At 50.3% G+C, this 22,218-nt stretch overlaps 1 protein-coding gene across 4 annotated transcripts in view; it reads right to left on the reverse strand.

Annotated features, from left to right (window-relative positions):
* Positions 1–22,218, reverse strand: part of AK7 (adenylate kinase 7) — a 47,286-nt gene that overhangs the window by 24,959 nt on the left and 109 nt on the right. For 3 of the 4 annotated variants that reach the window (XM_040975101.1, XM_040975100.1, XM_040975097.1), the window contains exons 2-10: positions 20,933–21,121; positions 18,486–18,594; positions 14,843–14,937; positions 12,540–12,650; positions 11,779–11,859; positions 8,829–8,917; positions 6,649–6,739; positions 4,782–4,859; positions 2,686–2,835 (exon numbers count right to left, since the gene is read on the reverse strand). In XM_040975101.1, the coding sequence (XP_040831035.1) occupies positions 2,686–2,835; positions 4,782–4,859; positions 6,649–6,739; positions 8,829–8,917; positions 11,779–11,859; positions 12,540–12,650; positions 14,843–14,937; positions 18,486–18,594; positions 20,933–21,121 (993 nt within the window). The remainder of the gene's footprint in view (positions 1–2,685; positions 2,836–4,781; positions 4,860–6,648; positions 6,740–8,828; positions 8,918–11,778; positions 11,860–12,539; positions 12,651–14,842; positions 14,938–18,485; positions 18,595–20,932; positions 21,122–22,218) is intronic. The other variant, XM_040975098.1, reaches the window with a different exon arrangement.

Below are 22,218 nucleotides of genomic sequence, written 5' to 3' on the forward strand. Positions count from 1 at the left end.
TGCCCTAAGTGCGTCTCTCACCGTGTGGTTCTGCGGGAGACGCCTGGAGTTGGCGTGGTGTTACCTTCAAGTACGAGCCCTGTGAGGATCACAGATGCTTGCAAAGGGACCCGCACTTCTTTTGCTGAGTAGCACCACTTCTTGACCGGCGTGGTTTTCAGGACAGCATGGTTAAGCTTCGATGCTGATTCTCGTCTTGCTTACACGGAGCAGTCCCATGCGTGCCAATAACTTGGGATTATTACAACAACTGTCATAACACCTGACTGTTTTCAAAATACTTTCTTGGGATGGCCCACTTTCCTCTTTGGAATACCTGCAAAGTTGGGGACGGGGGCTGCCCTGATCCCACTTCAGAGATGGGGGTCTAGGGGTACTAAGAGGAGGCTGTGCCAGCTAAATCTGACCCCTCCCCCACTGCAGCTGTGTGACCTTCAAGAAGCTGCTTCCTCTCTCTGAGTCTTAGTTGCCTCATCTACAATGCACAGACAACCATATCTGCCTTTTGCCATAAGGAATGCTGGGCAATGAGAGGCAGTACCCTTGTTATTTAGTTTGCTTTAACCACTCCATAATGTATATACATTTCAGTCCACTCTGTTATACATGACACATATATTTATGTATTCTTTTTATTTATGTATTCCTTTCATTTTAAGCCGAATTCTTTAAAACTCTTTACAATTCTTTACAATTCTGGAATACCATGTGCTGTTTTGGTACAGTCACACTGTGTAAGGTCCAATCAGGGCACATGCTTTTTATCTTTTTAGATATTTAACACTTTCCTTATGGTAAAAACATCTAAAATTCTGTCTTATAGTTTGTTTTCACAGAAATAACAGTACATTGACATTTGTTGGGGTCCGTGCAGTGGATGTGGGGGGACGTGAAGGTGTGAAGAGTATTGTTCCATTGCAGGCAGGGCCGCAAGGAACTTCCAGCTGTTGGGCAGGGCCCTGTGGTCCTCTCTACAACCACCTGAATGCAGCTCCACCTCCCTTTGCATGGACACCGGACCACCCTGCGGAAGAACTCTAATCCATCCAGGCATTGTTTGCTACTGTGAGGCCTTTTACTCAATGTGAGCTTGGAGGTTAATGTCAATAATAATGTCTTGGGCCCGGCTTGGTGGCGCAGTGGTTAAGGTCCTCACCTTGCACGCCCGGGATCCCATATGGGTGCCAGTTCTAATCCCGGCGGCCCCGCTTTCCATCCAGCTCCCTGCCTGTGGCCTGGGAAAGCAGTTGAGGACGGCCCAAAGCTTTGGGACCCTGCACCCGCATGGGAGACCCGGAAGAGGCTCCTGGCTTTGGATCGGTATAGCATCGGCCATTGTGCTCACTTGGGAGTGAATCATCGAACAGAAGATCTTCCTCTCTGTCTCTCCTCTCTGTATATCCGCCTTTCCAATAAAAATAAAATAAATCTTAAAAAAAAATAATGATGTCTTGCAAAAGGGCCTTCTATTATTCCTACTGTCTTGGCTGTCCCCATTGACCTTATGCTAATCAAGGGACCTGCATTTAGGCTTTCGTTCTTTCCTTGATCTTTAGGTTCTCCTTTTCTTTGTGATACAAGATTGAGTTGTAGAATAAGAATCGTAGTAGGAACTTCTATTGTTTCTAGGTAAAACTAATGGCAGAATTATCCTTTGAAATACCCACTTGACTATGATGTAAAAAGTCTGAGCCAGAGATTGACTGTTTCTGTATAAATAGAGCGGACAGCTTTCATGCATTGTCCATTATGATCATGAAATCCTAGTGGTCCGTCTATCTTTCCTCTTTGCGCCTCATCCACACCCCCTTCGTAAGTTCTGAACTCAGCTGGAGCTGGACTCCGGCAGATATCTGTGGTCACCCTACTATGTGAATGGCACCCCAGAACTTTTGACTCCTATCTAGCTATTACCTACTACCTGCTAATCAGTCTTTCTTCATCCCTCTCAACAAACACCTTAGAAAAAGAATAATTACTCAAAAATGTTGGGATGATTAAAACAACCAACTAGTCCCTTGGCCAGCAAAAGATACCACGGGAAGGGTGTTTGGCCCATAGGCTAAGCTGCCTGCGCACTCCAGGAAGTTGCCTGGGTGCTCTGTGGCAGGGTGCCTGGGTGCTCTGTGGCAGGGTGCCTGGGTCCCCCCAGGTCTGACTTTGGACTCCAGCTTCCTGCTAAGGCAGACCCTGAGAGTCAGCAGGTGCCACCCAGATGCAAGACGAGGATGGAGCTCCCAGCTTCCGCCTGTGGCCTGGGCCACCCCAGCCATTGCAGGCATTTGGGGGAGAGCCAGCTTTTCAGATAACAAACGAGCTAATCAATCTATTTTCAAACAGTCACCAGACTCTTCCTAGCGCCTACCCATCCTCTCCCAGGAGCACACTAGTAGGCCAGTACCTCGTATTTTTCCTTAGGTGGATCACTGGACCAATCACTCTTGAGCTAGCATGCTTAATTTACATAACAATTATCTATGTGAACTTTAAACTTTCAAATATTTAGTTGATAATCAGTACAATATACACACAGATTGTGAGAGCAGGGCAAATTTGTCAAACTTGGAAAACGACTCGAAATTATAAAGTTAGCAATTTGAAAAAGAAAATATTTTCATTTGTATAATTACACAGAGTTCACTTTGCTTCAACGAGAATTTGAACTCAGAAAATGCCTATAGTTACCAGTAAGCCTCTGCTTTGCTTGTACTCCTTCAGGATGACGTTGATGTTGTCCACGAAGCCTGTCTGGGCCACCCAGCGGATGTTAAAATTCTCCTTCACAAAGAGCGCTTCCATCCTCAGGTGGACCAGTAAATGATCCAGAGACTCTTGCTAAGAGAAAAAGCACAATTTTAGAGATGTGGCTTTTTTTTTGTTTCTTGCGGGCAGCAATAACTGCTACGTAGTTGTTAAGGAACAACTGCTGTTTCAATAAAGAAGCTAATTAATTTTAAAGTAGCCATCAGACTTGTTCTGTATCCCGTGGACATTTACTAAAAATGAACGGCAATTAATGCAGCACCCGGCATCTGCAAAGCCCCTGTTTGAGTACCAGCAGACTTCTGAGCGCTCCCGCTCGGCACCATGCTGGCTACGGGGTCGGACCAGTGGCTCGAAGAACTGGAAGACGCTGGCAGGAAGCCCATCTGCAAGCTCCACTCTTCTTTTTCATTGCATTTACCTTTTGTGGCTCATGGTTCAAAATCCAAATGAGAGAGGAATTCCCCTCTCAGTCTGCTGTGTTCTCCCAGGCAAGCAAGGAGGTCGACTCCCAGAGATCACTCTTCGTGATGTTTATGTTCAATTTAATCTTTTTTAAAAAAAAAAATATTTATTTTTATTTGAAAGGCAGAGTTATAGAGAGGGAGAGACAGAGATTGTTCATCTGCTGGTTCACTCCCCAAGTGGCTGCAATGGCCAGAGTTGCGCTGAGCAGGAGCCAGGAGCCTCTTCTGGGTCTCCCACATGGGTGTAGGGTTCCAAGCCCTCTTCTTCATTTGTTTTTATTTTATTCTTTTTTTTTTTTTTTTTTTTTAAGATTTACTTATTTTGGGGCCCGGCGTGGTAGCCCAGTGGCTGAAGTCCTTGTCTTGAACGAGCCAGGATCCCATACGGGTACCAGTTCTAATCCCAGTACCCCCAGTTCCTATCCAGCTTCCTGCCTGTGGCCTGGGAAAGCTGTCGAGGACGGCCCAAAGCCTGGGACACTCCACCCATGAGGGAGACCTGGAGGAAGTTCCTGGCTCCTGGCTTTGGATCGGTACAGCACTGGCCATTGCAGTCACTTGAGGAGTGAATCATTGGACAGAAGGTCTTCCTCTCTGTCTCTCCTTCTCTCTATAAATCTAACTTTCCAATAAAAATATTTATTATTTATTTTTATTGCAAAGTCAGATATATACAGAAAAGAGGAGAGACAGACAGGAAGATCTTCTGTCCAATGATTCACTCCCCAAGCAGCTTCAATGATTGGTGTTGAACCGATCCAAAGCCAGGAGCTTCTTCTGGGTCCGCCATGCAGATGTAGAGTCCCAAGGCTTTGGGCCATCCTCGACAGCTTTCCCAGGCCACAGGCAGGGAGCTGGATGGGAAGTGGAGCTGCTGGGATACAAACCAGCACCCATATGGGATCCTGGCTCGTTCAAGGCAAGGACTTCAGCCACTAGGCTACAGCTCTTAGCCCAGGCCATGTTCTTTAAAAGAATTTCATCCTAAAGCATTTTAGTGGCAGACATCCAGTGCAGCAGTTTGAATCCTGACTCTGCTTCCAATTTTAGTTTCTCTCAAGGTAGTGGGTGATACCTTAAGTCTTTGGGTCCTCGCCACTCATGTGCAAGCCCCAGATGGAGTTCTGGACTCCTGGTTCTGGCCTGGCCCAGCATTGGAGAGTGAAATAGACATTGGAAGATTTCTGTTGGTCTCTGTCTCAGCTTTCAAATAAATAAAGAAAAATGTAAGACAAGCTTAAAGAGTGCATGCTGTAATTCAAGCCTGCTTAGAGTTTTTATTGCGATGGAACTGGATTTCCAGCTTGCTCTTTGAATGCTAGAAAGAGGCCAAAAGGGTATTGCCCAGTGTTGGTGCAGCATCCTAGGTGGCAAGCAGTTTTCAAATAATGCATTTTGTGACCAAGATTTCTGAGCGTTTTTCATGAGAGAATGATTGGCCTTAGTGCAGAATTCTGGTGGGTGGCGGGAGCTGCGGGCGGCCAGGTGGCCAGACAGTCCTCCTCCAGATTCCTCAGGAAAACAGTCGAGAGAGAGAGATTATATACTTACTGTTAACTCTTTGGTTAGGAAAGCATTTTCTTTGGGTAATTTCTGGATTTTTCCAGGACCAGTACTTCTACTGATGCACTGTTTAGGGAAAAAAACAATATTTGGTTTAATTGTAAGGATTTGCATAAAACTTCTCAAATGAAGGTGAACATAACAATATAAAATTAAATAAATAAATAAACAAACAAAATGGTGTTAGAAGGAAGCTGGATTAGAAGCTGAGCAGCTGCGCCAGCATGTTGGTTCAACTGGTTAATTTTCCACCTCCAAGTATGGCATCCCGTATGGGTGCCAGTTCATGTCCCGGCTGTTCTACTCCTCATCCAGCTCCGGGTTTATGGCCTAGGAAAACAGCAGAGAACAGTCCAAGTTCTTGGGACCTGCACCTTCCAGGAAAAAGCTCCTGTATCCTGGATTCAGACTGGCTCAGCTCTAGCTGTTGCACCCAGGTGGGGAATGAACCAGATGATAGGTCTTTATGTCTCTCCTCTCTGTAAATCTGCCTTTCCAATAGAAATGAAATAAATCTTAAAAACAGAGAGGGGTGGGGAGAAGCAATGCAATGGCTCAGTGTCTAAATCTGCCTTTTGAAAAAAAAAAAAACGGCAGAGTAGCCAGGTCTAGAACCAGTGTTCCAGTGTGGGATTCCAGAGTCACAAGTGGTGGCTTCACTGGCAGCACAACACAGGCGCTGGGCGTGAGTCCTCCTGCTGGCTGTGCCTCCGAGCCCAGCCTCCAGCTAATGTGCACATGGGAGTGGGCAGGTGCTGGCTCGAGTGCTTGGGTGTGACCTTCCACGTGAAGAGCCAGAAAGGAGGCCCTGGCTCCCGGCTTCAGCCTGGTCCTGCCCAGCCCTGGCTGTGGTGGGCACCTGGGGAGTCACACAGCAGATGGAAGAGTCTCTCTGTTTCTAATAAAATGAAAATAATAAACTTCAAAAATGAAAGTTTAAAAAAACAATGAAGCCCAAGATCCTCCTATCATGTGAAGACATGGTAAGATGACAATGATGATGAAGCTACAAGCGGGGCTTCCACGGACACATCATCTGCCAGGGCCTTTGGCTTGGCCTGATCGACCTCCACAGCTGTGACCAGGAATTGATTCTAATTTATGGTGCTTTATTACTGCAGCCAAAGTGGACCAGGGCATTCTGGGAGGATGGAGAGGAGGCACCTGGCGTGTGAGCAGGTGACTGTTAAAGCTGAATGTTAAAGGGAAGTAGGCAGTAGCTATGGGAAAGCCAGGACAAGGCCTTAGTGCATGGGCCAGCCGGGTCAAGGTTGTGGTTTTCCACAGTGGCCGTGGGGGAGATGAGATGAAGGCCTCCCAGCCCTGGAGCTCCTGCAGGTGGCGGTCAGAAGACCTGGAGACCTACTCAAGCCAACACTTTGGATCAGCTTCTAATGACCTATTTTCATGTTCCTGTGTGTGTGTGTGTGTGTGTGTGATGTCTGTATGTTTGTGTATGTGTATTGTGTGTGTGTTTGTGTACGGTGTGGTATGTGTGTGATGTGTGAGACATGTGTGTGGTATGATTGTATGATGTGTGAGGTGTGTGTGTGTGTAAGGTGTGATCTGTGTGAGGTGTAACTGTGTGATGTATGTGTAAGGTATATGTGGTTGTGTGTGAGTTGTGCTCTAAGTCTGGGCCTGCAGCAGCCTTGCTCATGTCTTTTCACACACACACTGGGCCAAGGCCATTGTTGTAGTAATTCCCCAACGTACACACTACAAGCACAGAGAGCAAATCTGAATGTTTAGGATATTGCACTGTAGAAGTGCCCTGGCTGTAAGTACACATGGTTCTTTAACTCTGCTTTTCAGAGAGGGGGCCCCAAAAGACAATGGGATGACCCCCGAGTACCTTGACAATGTCCTCCAGGGTGTGCACGGACTCGTCCACAGCGACCAGGTAGTGAATCTTGGGCACGTGGTCTATTACGTTCTGTATCACTCTGTGGATGAGCAGGTAAAAGAACCACCAGGGGCGGGGGACACGCAGGACACAGAGTAGACAAGAATTTACTGAATGCCAGCCCAGTGGCCACCTAATTTCAACAAGGTCAGGGTTGGGGTTATGATGTACACTCTCCAGGCAAGGTGTTGCTAAGGGGCTAGGTGAGAGTTCTCAGGCTGAAGAGCTGGAGGGAAGGCGCAGGCCGCCTGCTCTGGGCCCTGTTCTTGTTCTGCCAGAGCACGCTGCATGCATCCCGGTAGCAGCAGGACTACACCTCAAGGGACCTTAGTTTATGAATCCATGCTCATGGGCAGGGCTCTGGGTGGGTGGCGGTCTTATAAAGCGAGACTTAGACTCTGAGGGGTTATGGCCATGTCAGGAACACAGTGACCGGGTAAAAGTGTCCTGCTGGAAGGTGGATGACCCCAGGCCCGGGTCTGTGCACAGGATTGCACGACGCCATCAAGCAAGATCGACACAGTAACCCCCGAGAGGGGGTGCTGGGACAAGTCCTGCCTAACAGATGAGATCACCAAGCTGTGAGAGGTGAGGTGACCTTGCCAAACTCACACAGCTGGCGAGAGGCCGACCAGAGATTTAAACATAAATCAGAGAACTACACAACGGCCTGTCAAGTCTAACCTCATTTTAGATTTTTTTTTTCCCAGTAAAATGCATCTAAAGCAAGCATGTGATCCAAACGTCCATGTGACATTTATTTTGTACCACATTCTCTAAATGCTTCAGCCTTCTAGCTTCTTCCCTTGTTAAATGTATTTTTTAGGATTTATTTTTATTCATTTTTGGGCCTGGAGCAATGGTTCAGAGGCTAAATCCTTGGCTTGCATGAACCAGGATCCCATATGGGCGCCAGTTCATGTCTTGGCTGCTCCACTTCCCATCCAGCTCCCTGCTTGTGGCCTGAGACGGCAGTGGAGGACGGCCCAAAGCCTTGGGACCCTGCATCTGTGTGGGAGACCTGGAAGAGCTCTTGGCTCCTGGCTTTGCACTGGCTCAGCTCCAGCCTTTACAGCCACTTGGGGAGAGAACTAGTGGGTGGAAAACCTTTTCTCTCTGCAAATTTGACTTTCCAATAAAAACAAATGAACCTTTAAAATTATAAGATGCATTTATTGGCTCCTGACTTCAACCTGGTCCAGTCCTGGCTATTGTAGCCCATTTAGGAAGTGAACAAAAAAAATAGAAGATTATCTCTCTCGCTTGGCCTCTCAAATCAAATCAATCTGTTTCTTAAGAAACAAAACAACAACACAAGGCAGCCTAGGAGTGTAGAGCCTGTGTGAGAATGAGGATCAGCTTTCAGCCCACCAGGGCTAGAGTTCCCTCAGAGGTGCAGGAATTGTAGGGATGCAGCTTCAATGTCTTTCTCTAATGATACCAGCCACCTTCAGGTTGGGGGCCTTGAAAGAGAGCCACATCTATGATTGCCTCTGGAGGAGCAGGTGGGTGGGGCCCTGGATTCTAGAACCTCAGGGGAGTGTGGAGGCTGCTCCCTCCCTCTGGAGGATGCTCCTTGTTGGGGAGGGGTAGAAGGGAAGGCCCTGGGGTCCTGGAGCTGCTGCTGGGAAAGCAGCTCACTGACCTTTCAGAGGAGGAAGTTATCAGGAGGTGTCTGGACACCGGATTGGGATGCTCTATAGATGTGGGAAACTCTTCAATGTTCCTGCCGTCACCAGGACCAGCAGCTTGGGCCTAGAGCTCACCACCTGATTTCTAGAGTTTGTGCTGCATGGGCCAGGCATAGCAGTCTCATCGGAGACAAAGGATTATGAAACCTGGTCCTCAGAAGGCACAAACCATGTGATTTCCCAAAGCCAAAGGGCATGTGATCCTACTGATGGTGCTTCTAAGAGATGAGCCTGAATTTATCATGACAGGTGCTGTGGGGCTTTCAGAGGGCGGATGCTATCTCAGCAGGTGTGGTATGAAAACAGCGGTCCTCTTTACACACGGCTGTGCTGCACAAGGACATGGAAGTGTCTTAGCACAGGGCGAACGCTCCTGTGAACACTGCCCAAGCATTCGCTATCCAGGAACACCCTTGCTTTCTCTGGGACAATGCTTACCCTGCTAGGTCAAGCACGTGAATCATTGGAACCACATTTGCTCCATCTCCAAAAACAGGTATTGCAGGAAAGTCACCCAGCCAAGCAAGCTGAAGGAAAGAAAGGCACAATCATTCATCGTGGTGAAATGGGTAGGACGAGAGCTCACGCGCAGGTGTGCAGCCCGAGGGGCCTGATGGCCTGCTGTCCGACAGAGACGGAGGAGGGCTCATTCTGTGTGAAGCGGCCCAGATGAGAGTCAGGGGCCAGTCCTGGTAAGAGGAGTCAGGTGCAAACTCAGGGCTGACATGCTTTCTCAAGAAATGTATATTTCTGGAAAGAACATTTGGTCAACCAGTTTAGACACCAGCTAAGAGGCCCCGCCCGTTTCAGAGGGCCTGAGTTGGACATCTGGCTGTGGGTCCTGATCCCAGGAGCTTCCTATTAATGGGCGGCTGAGGAGGTGCTGGGGAGGCCCTAGCAGTGGGGTCCGACACCCCTCTGGAAAAGCTGCATTTAGTCCTTGGCTCCCAGCCTCGGCCTCAGCCCGGTTCGTCTCCAGTCTCTTTCTCCCTCTGTCTGTCGTACACTCTGTGTGTGTATGTGTGTGTGTGTGTGTGTGTGTGTGTGTGTGTGTGTGTGTGTGTGTGTGTGTGTGTGTGTATTCTCTCTGTATCTCAAAATTTTAAAATCTGTAACATTAGAGATTTATGATAGCCACAGGCACGCCCTCCACACAGAAAAAAAAAATGGTTTTCATATGCATAATACATTTCGTTCTTAGGAAAATAAAGTAAATGCAAAAATTACACCCTGCCTGTGAGGGTAACTGTCAGCAGTTGATAGACAAGGCGTTCAGCGGAGCAAATGTCTGGCAGTTCTGCCTTGACCGCCCGACTGCAGCTCACATCCTTGCCTGTCCTGTTATTGAGTAAGCAGTTAGGCATGCTGAGCATGGCGTGTCAGTGTCACACGTTGGAATATTTTAAATTAGATTCATTTATCTTTGACAGGCAGATTTACAGAAAGAAGGGGAGAGAGAGAGAGAGAGAGAGCATGCTTCCATTCACTGGTTCACTCCCAACAGGCTGCAGTGGCCAGAGCTGAGCTGACTTGGCGCCAGGAGCTTCTTCTGGGTCTCTCACAGGGGTGCAGGATCCCAAGCACTTGGGCCAGCTTCTGCTGCTTCCCCAAGCCACAGGACTGCAAGTACAACAGCTGGGACAGGAACCAGCACCCACATACATGATCCACCGATGCTGTTGGCGGAGGATTAGCTTGCTATGCCACTGTACCAGTCCTGGATTCTTTTAAATTATTAAGAGAGAAAGAAAAAGGTGTTGGGGGGAGGGAAAGGAGTGGCAAACAGATCGCCGAGAGATTCTGAAGCAGTAAAATACGAAATATTTTTAGGATTGCTTTTGTTACCTTATGAAGAAATGTTGGGGACTAGGAGCTGACGGGAGAGATGGCAGCTACAACAGTTTCCAGGCAAGAGATAGTTGGCAGAAGGATGGCAGGAGTAAGGAGTGGAGCTGGAGAGGAGTGCGGCACCCAGGAGGCTGACCACAGCTCTAGGAGGTTCCGTGATGGGGGAGGGGATTCTGGCTGTACAGCCAGGCGCAGGGTAGGTCCGTGTTCTGAGGGTGGCGCTCTGGAGTGGAGTGGCGATGCAGGGGGCGGGGTAGGGAGCAGATCCAGCCTGGGTTTCTGTTGAGGTGCTAGTGCACCTGGGAGGAGGGGAGGAGGGCCAAAGGGCTGGGTCCCCGCCCCCCGCCAGACAGCTTGGCTGCAGGTGCAGCTAACCGGCTTCTTCAGCCTGGCCCGGTCAGCCATTGTGGCCATTTGGAGAATCTGAGCAAGTGGATGGAAAGTACTTCGCTCTCTCTCTGTGTATGTGACACTGTACCTGTCAAGTTAAGTAAATAAATAAATGTTTTATAAAAAGATATTTATCCCCAAATGGCTGCAATGGCTGGAGCCATTGTGTCCCCCGAAAAGAAACAGGACCCAGAGTGGTAGCCTAGTGGCTAAAGTCCTCGCTTTGCATGAGCCCCGGAATCCCATATGGGCACTGGTTCATATCCCAGCTGCTCCACTTCCTTTCCAGCTCCCTGCATGTGGCCTGGGAAAGCAGTAGAAGATGGCCCAAAGCCTTGGGACCCTGCACCTGCATGGGAGACCTGGAGCAAACTCCTGGCTCCTGGCTTCAGGCTGTGGGTCAGCTCAGCTCTGGCTGTTGTGGCCACTTGGTGAGTGAGCCAGCAGACAGAAGATCTTCCTCTGTGTCTCTCCTTCTCTTTGTAAATCAGACTTTCCAATAAAAATAAATAAATCTTAAAAAGCAAATAAATAAAACCCAAACCTTAAAAGCTCTCACAAAGAGTGGTTAGGCTGGGCTCAGTCGACGTCTCTCATTAGCTCCTTGGAGCCAGGAGCTTCTTCCAGGTTTTCCAGGTGGACACATGGGCCCAAGTACTTGAGCCATCTTCCACTGTCCTCCTGGGCCATTAGTAGGGAGCTGGCTCCAAAGCAGAGCAGAAGGGACTTGAACCATTGCTGATATGGGTGCTTCCTGACCTTGGGTATTGAACCTCAAGCGAACTGCAAGCTGGAGAAGCCCTTTGCTTTATAAAGTGAGCTCTGTCGGGCACTTTGGTGTGAGAAACGTCTTGATGGGCCACCTCGCTGGAATGCTGTCCCCACAGGTGCAGAAACTGGTGCCTGGGATGTACAGTGGTCCCTGGTGCCGAACAGGCACCCGCATGGAGCTCCTCTCGTGAACCCAAGGAGGGCTGTCTGTCCCTGAGTTATGCTGAGGGTGGTGAGCGAGCTGTTAACCACAGTATGCGTGGTGACGGCCACGGTTTCCACTGCTGTGCTGAGCTGGCCACAGCTACAGCCACATGGTCATTTGAAAGCACCATCACCTATCCCACAGGCCAAAGACCCAGACCCTGGGCCGTCATACCTTAAAAAAAGTGTGTAAAATGCCTCCTTCCACTCCATACTGAAGTCCCGCAGCAACCACGTACGTTGCAAATTTTTTGACCTGTTAGACAAAACACAGGGGGAAAAAGTCCACAGATGTAATATGTTATTAGGACACCTTGTGTGTGGGAACATTTAAAGTACCTGCGGTATTATCCTCTGGGACCACTAGGTGTCGTTTCAGAACTGTTATTCCAAATCCCTGGCCTTGGAGCAATGGGAAAGATGTGATGGAGCTTTGAGAGGGTCCAGGGTTCTAGACACATTCTGTATCTCCTAAACCGCAATGACTGTGGTTCCCACCTGATGGGATTTAAGGGTCACCCTTCCTCAGGGTAGAGCAAATGCTGGTGCAGGGGAGGAGGGTACGGTCTCAAAAAGAACTTCTAATCTAAATGTTCCCTTGCCCAGACTTGCTTTTAAAAATGATGTTTCTTTTCCCTTTTAAACAATAATTATTTTTGCTTATTTTAAAGACAGAGAGAGAGAGAGAGAGAGATCAATTTCCAACCTGCTGGTTCACTCCCCAAATACCCACAAGCAAGGCTGGGCCAGGCTAGTCTTGGAACTAGGAGCATGGAGCCTCATTCAGGTTCCGATGGGTGGCAGGGGCCTCGGGATGTAGGGCGTCAGCCAGTGCATATTAGCAAGAAGCTGAAGCAGGAAGGAGAGCGCAAACTCAAGCCCAGGCATGCTGACATGGGATGTACCTGTCCCACCTGACAGCTGCCCCAGACTCACATTTTTCCCAAATTTGAGAACCATTTTTTCAGCATTGATGTGGTCCAGGAAGTTAGGATGATGCTTCCGTCTTCGATAATCCTCTTCAGTAAACGGCACCTCTGAGTCGTCCTGTGGGAGAGGAAGGTCCAGACATGATGCCACAGACCCAGGCGAGCTTCCAGCCCTCCTGACACGTCCCTGCAGGCGCAGAACCTGAACCAAGGCTTCTGCTTACGGCGGAGTTTAGATTCAGTCTGAGTGACAATGCTACTAAAGGGCTTCTCGGGCTCTGTTGCTGTTTTTTTTTAAACCTTTGTGTCACTTTATTTATTTTTAAATTTTAAAAGAGTTGATTTGTTTTCAGTTTATTTGAAAGGCAGAAAGAGACAGAGATGGACATGGAACAAGAAAGCCCTGCCTGCTTCACTGGCTCCCCTGCCCGGGAAGCAGCAGGTGGCAGCCCACCCACCGCAACCCCGGCCAATCCTGTGGGAGACCTGGCGGCAGTCCTTGGCCTCCGGCTTTGGCCTCTCTCCTCCTCTTTTTTGAGTCACTCTGCCTTTCAAATAAATAAATAAATCTTTAAAATATCTTTAAAAGATGCTTGTGGAAAACAAAGAGTTTATTTTGGTGCAGAAACATTTTGAAATATGTAAGTAGTGTTTCGGAATTTACATGTTCCATCAACTTTTTGAAGACTGCTCTCTGCCAGGATTTCAGGTTTTTTTCCACCAAAGGAAGTTTATGTTTAGGACCAGAATGGTGGAACAGCAGGCTAATCCTCCACCCTGTGGTGCTGGCATCCCATATGGATGCCACTTTGCGTCCCAGCTGCTCCACTTTTGATGTAGCTATCTGCTTATGGCCTGGAGAAGAATGGAGGACAGGCTAAGTCCTTGGCACCCTGCACCCACAGCAGAGACCCAGAAGAAGCTCCAGGCTCCTGGCTTTGCTTCAGCTCAGCTCTGGCCATTGTGACCATTTGGGGAGTGAACCAACAGATGTAAGATCTTTCTCTCTCTTTGTAAAATCTGCCTTGCAAACAAAATAAATATTTTTTTTTAAAACAAAACAAACAAAAAATGAAGGAAGTTTATTTTTCTTTTTTTTTAAAGATTTATTTTTATTATTTTTTTTCATTGGAAAGGCGGATATACAGAGAGGAGAGACAGAGAGGAAGATCTTCCGTCCGATGATTCACTCCCCAAGTGAGCGCAACGGGCCGATGCTATGCCGATCCGAAGCCAGGAGCCTCTTCCGGGTCTCCCACGAGGGTGCAGGTTCCCAAAGCTTTGGGCCGTCCTCAACTGCTTTCCCAGGCCACAGGCAGGGAGCTGGAAGGGAAGCGGGGCTGCCGGGATTAGAACCGGCGCCCATATGGGATCCCGGGCGTGCAAGGCGAGGACCTTTAACCACTTGCGCCACCGCACCAGGCCCAGGAAGTTTATTTTTCATGAATTATTTCTAGTGCTCTGTCCTCTACAGAGCTTTTAGACACCATAGCAATTATAATGAGATGTTAATCAGGGGGCCAGGTATCCAGGGAAGCCGGTGGCCACCAGCCTGCCATGAAGGTGGAACAGTGTACTAACACAGGAATACACTGCCTACCGGAAATGTCCGTGTCTCACCATGTGTCCAAAAAGCAAATGACGCAAACAGTTGCCAAGAACTCAATTTCCTATACGAAAGGCTCCATTGTGGCCACTTGGGGGAGTGAACCAGCAGATGGAAGATCTTCCTCGCTGTCTCTCCTCCTCTCTGTATATCTGACTTTCTAATAAAAATAAATAAAGAAAGAAAGAGAGGTCTTCCACTCACTGATTCAGTCTGCCACATGGTTGTAACAGCCAAGGCAGGGCACGGGTAAAGCCAGAAGACTGGAATTCCATCCAGGTCTCTGACAGGGGCCGCAGGGGCCCAAGGACCTGGGCCTCCCCTGCTGCCTTTCTCAGGACCTGGACCAGAGGCAGAGTAGGTGGGACTTGAACTAGTGCTTTGCATGGGATGCAGCTGTTGCAAGGGGAGGCCACAATGCCAGCTTCCACGATTACCTTCACTGCCATGCATGCAGCCATTACTGACTCAAGTGCTGCTGCGTGGCCTGTGACTGCCGCTCAACAGGGAACATCTGCTCATGCATACTGGCGCAGCTGGCAACACAGTCCTGAGGACTGCATGTCCCGGGAGTTCGTGGGCTCCGTGAAGTGCCCACGGCAGGATAGGGCTCAGGAGGGTGAGAAGACACACCCTGTTGCACGTGGAGGAACAACAAGCTATGGGAAAAGTGCCACCTGCAAGAAGGGCAACCCTCCACTCACGGGGTCCAGGGGCTTGGATCGCGCCCACGTCATCACTGTGGAGACCAGAATAAACACCTTTCGCTTTTCAAAATGGATGATCTCTTCATTCAGTGCTGTGGGGACAAAATAAATAAATAGATAAATAAATAAACAAAAGCAAGAGTGGCTATTGGCAGGCACTGTAGTGAGGTGGGCAGCGAGTTCAGGGTGAGGAGCTTGGAAGCCACTCCCCCGCCACCTAGGTGTCCCCTCCTGCCCACCTGTGACTCTCCCCGATCACCTGAGAGGGGCGCATTGCACTGTGTAGCCCCTCTCCTCACAGGCCCCTATTAAGGCTCATGGAAGGCTCTCTCTTCCATCGCTGTACACTCTGACTCGGCCTCCCCTGTAACTGCTTGCTGTCTGGCTTGCCATGGTCAGACTCTAAGGACAGGTGTCCCCTGAGCACGGCCCCGGTGTGTCTGCAGTCCTCACCCTCTGTTCACTGCTTGGGCAGGACAGTGAAGATAGCAATGCTAAGATGCTTTGCATTTCTAATTTGTGTACTAGTTCCAGGAGAGGTGAGGCCTAGCCGTAGTGGAACGTGAGTAGAGAAGCCGGGGAAAGGTGAATGTTTGCAGCTTTGTAAGTAGGCCCTGTTATCACAAGCTTGGTTAATACAGACTCCTTAATAAACCTTAGACATGTCTGGTGTGATGTCACTCGCACCCCACAGCACTGCAGGTCACATCAGTCACAGGGTCCAGTGCCCACCACCCGCGCGGGGCCTCCTTTGCCTGGTCCCCATCCAGGTCCACTGCTGATCTTCCTGGCCGCCCTCCAGCGTCCTGAGCACCTCTGGGCCCAGCTCTGAGCTTTAGCCCCTGGCTACTCCCTGGCCTAGAGTGAGAGCAGTTTCACCTCCCTTGCTGGCTGCTGCTCCACATCATAGCGGCAGGAATGACAACAGCTTGTGGGTTTTTGAGTTCTCACTGAGATGAAACGGGGACCATAGCTGGGCATGTCTTACCGATGGGACAGCTAAGGCAAACAGATCCGCAAACCTGGCGGGAAAGCAATGAGGCTGATGCCAGCCCGGGAGCCTTTGCCATCTCACTCGCACCCCACCGAAGGCAGGCAGCAGGACATGGGGGACTGCAGACCCCAACTCAGGGTAAGCCCCTCTTAGGATTCCACACAGGGCAGCCCTGTCTCATTCAGCCCTTGAGGCAGGTGTGACTCCTTTCCGCTCCACCTGGGCCTGGGAGCTGTGCCACCTGTGCCACCTGTCTGAGGGCGCTGGTGAAGGACACATGGGTAAGGCAGGAACACTTGGCTGTGTCCATTCCGCAGGGCTGGGGGAGGAGAACGTAGGTAAACAGGGAAGAGCCGCTGTCCAGAGGGCTGTCCCTTTATCAGAGGGTGCTTTACACGTTCAACAACCGGGGGCCCCAGCACGATGGCTCAGTGGCTAAATCCTCACCTTGCAAGCACCAGGATCGCATACGGGCCCCGGTTTGTGACCTGGCTGCTCTGTTTCCCATCCAGCTCCTTGCTTAGGGCTGGGGGCAGCAGTCGGGGTGGCCCAGAGCCTTGGGACTCTGCTCACATGGGGACCCAGAGGAGGCTCCTGGCTCCTGGCTTCAGATTGGCTCAGCTCTGGCCATTGTAGCTATTTGAGGAGTGAGTCAGTGGACAGAGATCTTTCTCTTGGTTTCTCCTCCTCTCTGCAAATCTACTTTTGCAGTAAAAATGCAGACACTTTAAAAAACAAATTGGGTGTCAGGGCTGGCGAGGTGGAGCAATGGGTTAAGGTGCCTTCTGCAGTGTGGGCATCCATAGGGGTGCCAGTTTGAATCCCGGCTGCTCCAATTCCAATCCAGCTCCCTGCTAACACACCTGGGAAAGCAACAGAAGATGGCCCAAGTGCTTGGGCTCCTACATTGATTTCAAAGACCTAAAAGGAGCTCCAGGCTCCTGCCTTTGGTCTAGCCCAGCCCCAGCTTTGTGATCAATCAGGGGGAATCAATGGAATTGATAGAAAATCTCTCTGTACCTGTCCCCACCCAATCACATAACTCTGCTTTTAAAACAGATTAAAATATAAATCTTGAAAAAAAAAAAAAGACAAAGAAGAATTACATCTCCTTGGAGGCATCGTGGTACAGCGGGTTAGGCCTGCTTGTGCAGTGCCAGCATCTCCTATGTGTGACAGTTTGAGTCCTGGTTGCTTTGCTTCCCATTCTGCTTCCTGATAATATGCCTGGAGAAACAGTGAAATATGAGCCAAGTGGCCGGGCCCCTGCACGTGGGAGACCTGCCGGGGCTCCCGGTTCCTGCCGTCACCCTGGCCCAGCCACAATCATCACAGCTCTTTGGGGAATGAGCCAACTGACGGAAGACCCCTCTATCTCTCCCTCTGTCATTCTCCTTATCAAATAGCTAAGTTTTCAATCAAAAGAGAACTGAATCCCCTTGAGTGCACTTGGCAAATGATGTTACTGAACATTCTTCCAGGGTCGTCACTCTGCAGAAGACAAGTCCTGCTCTGAAGCGAGGGCTAATGAAGGGGTCAGGTCGGGGTGACACAGCCGTCATGGGACACTGTCAGCTCATCACGCGATTCTCTAACCAACAGGCATGCCGCTGGGATGCCAGCACCCTCAGTCTAATCCACAAATCTTCGTCTATGGCAGCAGGCCTGAAACAAGTCCAAGGGCCCTGGGCTCGCACACTTGTCCCCACATGGGACATTGATTCAATTTTTATTTTTAATCGAATGACAATTTAGTTTTGGTCCTTTCCCCTTTTTGCTGTGCTGTGCTTCAGAGCGGCCTACTTTGCGAACACGCAGCGAACTGGGTTACCCTTTCTTATGATATTTAGAACGGAGCCAAAGAGGACCTGCATGTTCTCTCTTTCTCTCTCTCTTTTTAAAGATTAATTTATTTTTATTAGAAAGATTTTACAGAGAGAAGGAGAGACAGAAAAGAAAGGTCATTTATCCGCCAGTGTATTCCTCAAATGCATGTAATGGCTGAAGCTGAGCTGATCCAAAGCCAGGAGCCAGGAGCCCCCTTTGGGTCTCCCAGGCAGGTGCAGGGTCCCAAGGCTTTGGGCCATCCTTCTCTGCTTTCCCAGGCCACAAGCAGGGAGCTGGAAGGGAAATGGAGCAGCCAGGACACGAACTGGCACCTGTATGGGATCCAGGTATTAACAAGGTAAGTATTTAGCCAATTGAGCCATCGTGCTGGGCCCGGATTCATGACTTTTAAAAAATATTTTGGGTCCATTTTTGGTTCATACAATTTTTCAAAGAAGTTTTCACCTGCCTTCCATGAACTCTGCCCTTTGGAAATATTTGTAAAACCATAAATAACTGCAGGAAAGTTGCTGCCTGTGGTGCCGGCATGCCCATGTAGACACCTGGTCACGGCCTGGCTGTTCGGCTTCTGATCCAGCTTCCTGCTAATGTGCCCGAGCAAGCAGTGGAGGATGGCACAGTGCCTGGCCCCACGTGGGAGGCCCAGAGGAAGCTCGTGGTTTTGGACTGGCCCCTCTCTGGCCACTGCTACTAATTTGGGGAGTGACCGGCAGATAGAAATCTCTCTGTCATTCAAACAAATGAAAACACATATTTAAAAAATATCGTCCTTAGAGATAACGCAGGACCCTCTCTGACCTGAGACGGCCCACACGGCCTCCTCCACTTGCTGGGTGCTCTCGGTGATGTTGTAAATAATAATGTCACATTCCAGTAAGCGTAGGAGGAGTTCTTCCCGAGAGATGATCTGAAAAAGAAAATCCACAGTCATTCTGAAGCAAGGAGCTGCCAAGGCAACCTCGGGATTGAGACAGAATGACACTTTTCAAATTAGACTCGCTGCATCGCAAAGTCCCATGGGAGATGTTCACGAAAGGATTTCTATTTAAAATATGGTTCTGACTCTCTTTCTCAAGCCTGGAACAGACAAATAAAACCTCGCAGAACGCTCTGAGGTGCTGTTTCTGCATGTGGTCTAAAGGGAGGGACAGAATGCATGGCAAGAAGATGAATGAGGTGTTTCAAAGTCACTCAAGCATCATGCATGATTATTAGCAATCTGCACCCTGGATGACTCGCAAGTATGAGCGATGAATGAAGCTGCTCTCGGGATGGGTGCAACTGCCTGACAGCAGCTGCCCTGGGGAGCAGTCCGTGACGGATACAGATGTAAAGTTCTTGCATGACATAAAGCTAACTTGGGTAGTCACTGTGTGTGTTTTTAAGTTGATTAGTTAATCTGGGACCCGGAGTGCAGGCACAAGCAGTGGTCCCATTTGCTGATTCACCTTGTAAATGCTCTTAGTAACCGTGTAGAGCTTGGGCCTGGGGTAGAGCTAGGAGGGCAGGCAGGTGCAGTCACCTGTGCCATGGCTGCTGCCTCCTGGGGTCTGCATGAGCAGGAACCTGGCGCAGGAACAGAGCTGCATATTACCCCTGGGCACCCCAGCACGCAGCACAGCTATGTTAACTGGCATCTAAGCCACTGAGCTCAACAACGGTTGTCCTGAGTCCATGGACTGACCGCCTCCTCACGCTCGATTGTTCACCCACCAACCATGTGTGGACTACTCACTCTGAGGATGCATGCCAAGATGAGTCACGGATGGTGGCTACTAAGGAAACTTTTACCAATAGACACCAGAGCACCACAGGAGACTTAGGAAGGACATCAGGCACACAGAGAAATTGTCCATGAGAAATGGCCATGAGCATGCAAAGAGCAAGGGCAACCAGTGGAGGAACCTGGGACTGAGTGCCGTGCTACCCAGGGTGCTCAGAGCCGGCCACCTGCAGGTGTGGCCTAGGAAGCCAGGCTGGGCCGCTGTTGCTGAGACTGGTCCAAGGGAGTGGGAGGTCGCTGGTGATCCATGCAGTGGCTGGGGCAGTGCCTGCCAGCAGTGAGGAGAAACAGCATGACTGCCAACGAGGCTTCTCCCCTTCTGAAAGGCCGGAGCAACAGCCACGAGGGAGGCACTGAATGAGGTTTTGAGTATCAGCACAGAGGACAGCAGAAGTCAGTAGGTGATACCCAAAAGAGGAATGTATCATGTGGTCAGGAAGTCATAAAGATGTCAGTGGGGGGAGAGAGGTATCCAAGAGAGCCAGTGGTGGTGCAAGGTGCCAAAGAGGCAATGGAGTGTGGAGGTGTTACCAGAAACAGGCAAAAGCTGGTATGCTGGTATGGGGGCTAAAGTTCTCACCTTGAATGCGCCGGGATCCCATAAGGGCACCGCTTCTAATCCTGGCACTCCTGCTTCCCATCCAGCTCTCTGCTTGTGGCCTGGGAAAGCAGTGGAGGACAGCCCAAAGCCTTGGGACCCTGCACCTGTGTGGGAGACCTGGAAGAGCTCCTGGCTCCTGTCTTTGGACTGGCGCAGCACTGGCTGTTGTAGTCATTTGGGGAGTGAATCATTTAATGGAAGATCTTTCCCTCTGTCTCTCCTCCTCTCTGTATATCTGACTTTTCAATCAAAATAAATAAATCTTAAAAAAATAATAATAAGCTGGTATGGGGGCAGAAGAAAGGGGATCAGGATCCAAGCTGGGAGTGGAGGATAAGCAGAGATTGAAGATGGATGCCTTGTTGAATGAGGTGACTGCATGAGTTAGATCTGGCAGGGTTCAGAGCAGGTGGGCAGGATGGAGGGAGGTGGGAGCCCCGGTGAAGAGGGCCAACCCTTCTGGGCATCTGCCACTAGGACTGCAACTCTGCAGTGCTGGCTCCCTGAGCAGCTGCCTGACAGGCTATGCCCTCTTTCCAGTGGCGCCCTGGGGTCCTGCTGACTCCGGTCCCACAGGACAGCCGACTAGGGCGGAAGCACAGGAAGGCACAGAACTCAAGGTGTGAGGCCCATGGGCCACTGTGTCCTCCTAAGACTGTCTCATCACTCCAGCCAAGAACGCAGGATGGAGCCAGGATGCTGATCTCTGCCCTGGGACAGAGAGGGGGGCCCATCTCAGCCCTGCCTGGACCCCAGGACCTGTCGGCCACAGAGAGCGGGCGACAGGTGGAAGAAGGAGCATACTGGAGCGAAAGTGCCCCTTGCCCTTCTGGCACCATGGGCAACACCACCTGGACTCACAGAGTAGGTCTCCACGGCGAAGTGGGGCCGAGGGCTCTCGGGCGTGGATAGTGTGCCCACGATCTGGAAGGTGCCCTCTTTCAGCTTGGCCAGTGAGGTCTCCAGGACAGTCGACTTGCTCTCCTCCTCCTCTTCCTCTTCCTCTGTGACTTCCTCCAGGGAGGCCCCCACTACGCAGTTAGAGAGAAACTGCAAGAACACAGAAGTTCCAGGGTTACTAAGAGCGGATGAGGGGATGGGCAATCTGTGAGTGGTGATTCCTCAGGGGCTTGCAAGGCCCCACACAGGCCTATCTAGCACCCTGCGTGCTGTTGGCTCAGGTCAGCCCGTTCCTTCCCATGACAGCCCAGAGAAGTGAGTGCTAGCGGACTCCCAGGGTATAGACCACGAGCTCAGACTTAACGCCACCTCCCCACTCCACATCCACAGCCAAGACACTTGCCACAGAACTACAAAAATGCGAGGCTAGCCCCGGCAATTGGCTGCAGAGACACAGAGGGGAGAGCTGTGCTGGAAGAAGGAGGCAGGGGCTGGAGTGAGGGGCGCACTGGCCGAGAGCTGCCGAGGAGACGCCACTAGGCCCCAACCACATGGACTCGCTGCTCTCAGGGTTGTGTCCTTGACAATTCCGAGAGGATCAACCCTGCTGTCGGAAGTCATGGTGTGTGGGTGTGCAGCCCTAGGAAGCCCCCTGCATGTGCAGTGGACTGTGCCTCCCGCTAGCTCAAGCAGCTGGTGTTGTTAGTGGTTGGGGCCAGGTGTTCTTGCCTTGCGGGTGGAGCTGCTGCACTGTCCCTGCTCTGCATTTCCCACCGGCTCTCTGCTGATGGCCTGGGAAAGCAGTCCAGGACAGCCCAAAGCCTTGGGACCCTGCACCCACGTGGGAGACCTGAAGGAAGCTCCTGGCTCCTGGCTTCAGATTGGCTCAGCTCCAGCTATTGTAGGCCCTTGGGGAGTGAACCATCAGATGGAAGACCCTCTCTGTCTCTCCTCCTCTCTGTATAAATAAATCTTTAAAAAAAGGCTTACAATTAAAAAAAAAAAGGTGTAGTTACTGAGATCAGTGGGTGGGTTTTTCTCTAGCAAACCCGAGATGGTTTTCTTCAGTCAACTCAGCATTTTTAAACGAAGGGCACTAAAACGGAGCAGCCAGGTCCGTATCCACGCTCTCCAACGCGGGGGCTCCCAGGCGACAATATGCACACTCCTGGGTGCCCACCGGGGTGCCCTCAGGCCCTCGTTGGAACCGGGAGCCAAGGGCCGGGATCTCTCTGTGCCGCCGCAGC

Source organism: Ochotona curzoniae, unplaced genomic scaffold (assembly GCF_017591425.1).
Source record: "Ochotona curzoniae isolate NIBS_2020 unplaced genomic scaffold, NIBS_Ocur_1.0 contig_2688, whole genome shotgun sequence".
Classification (NCBI taxonomy): Eukaryota; Metazoa; Chordata; class Mammalia; order Lagomorpha; family Ochotonidae; genus Ochotona; species Ochotona curzoniae.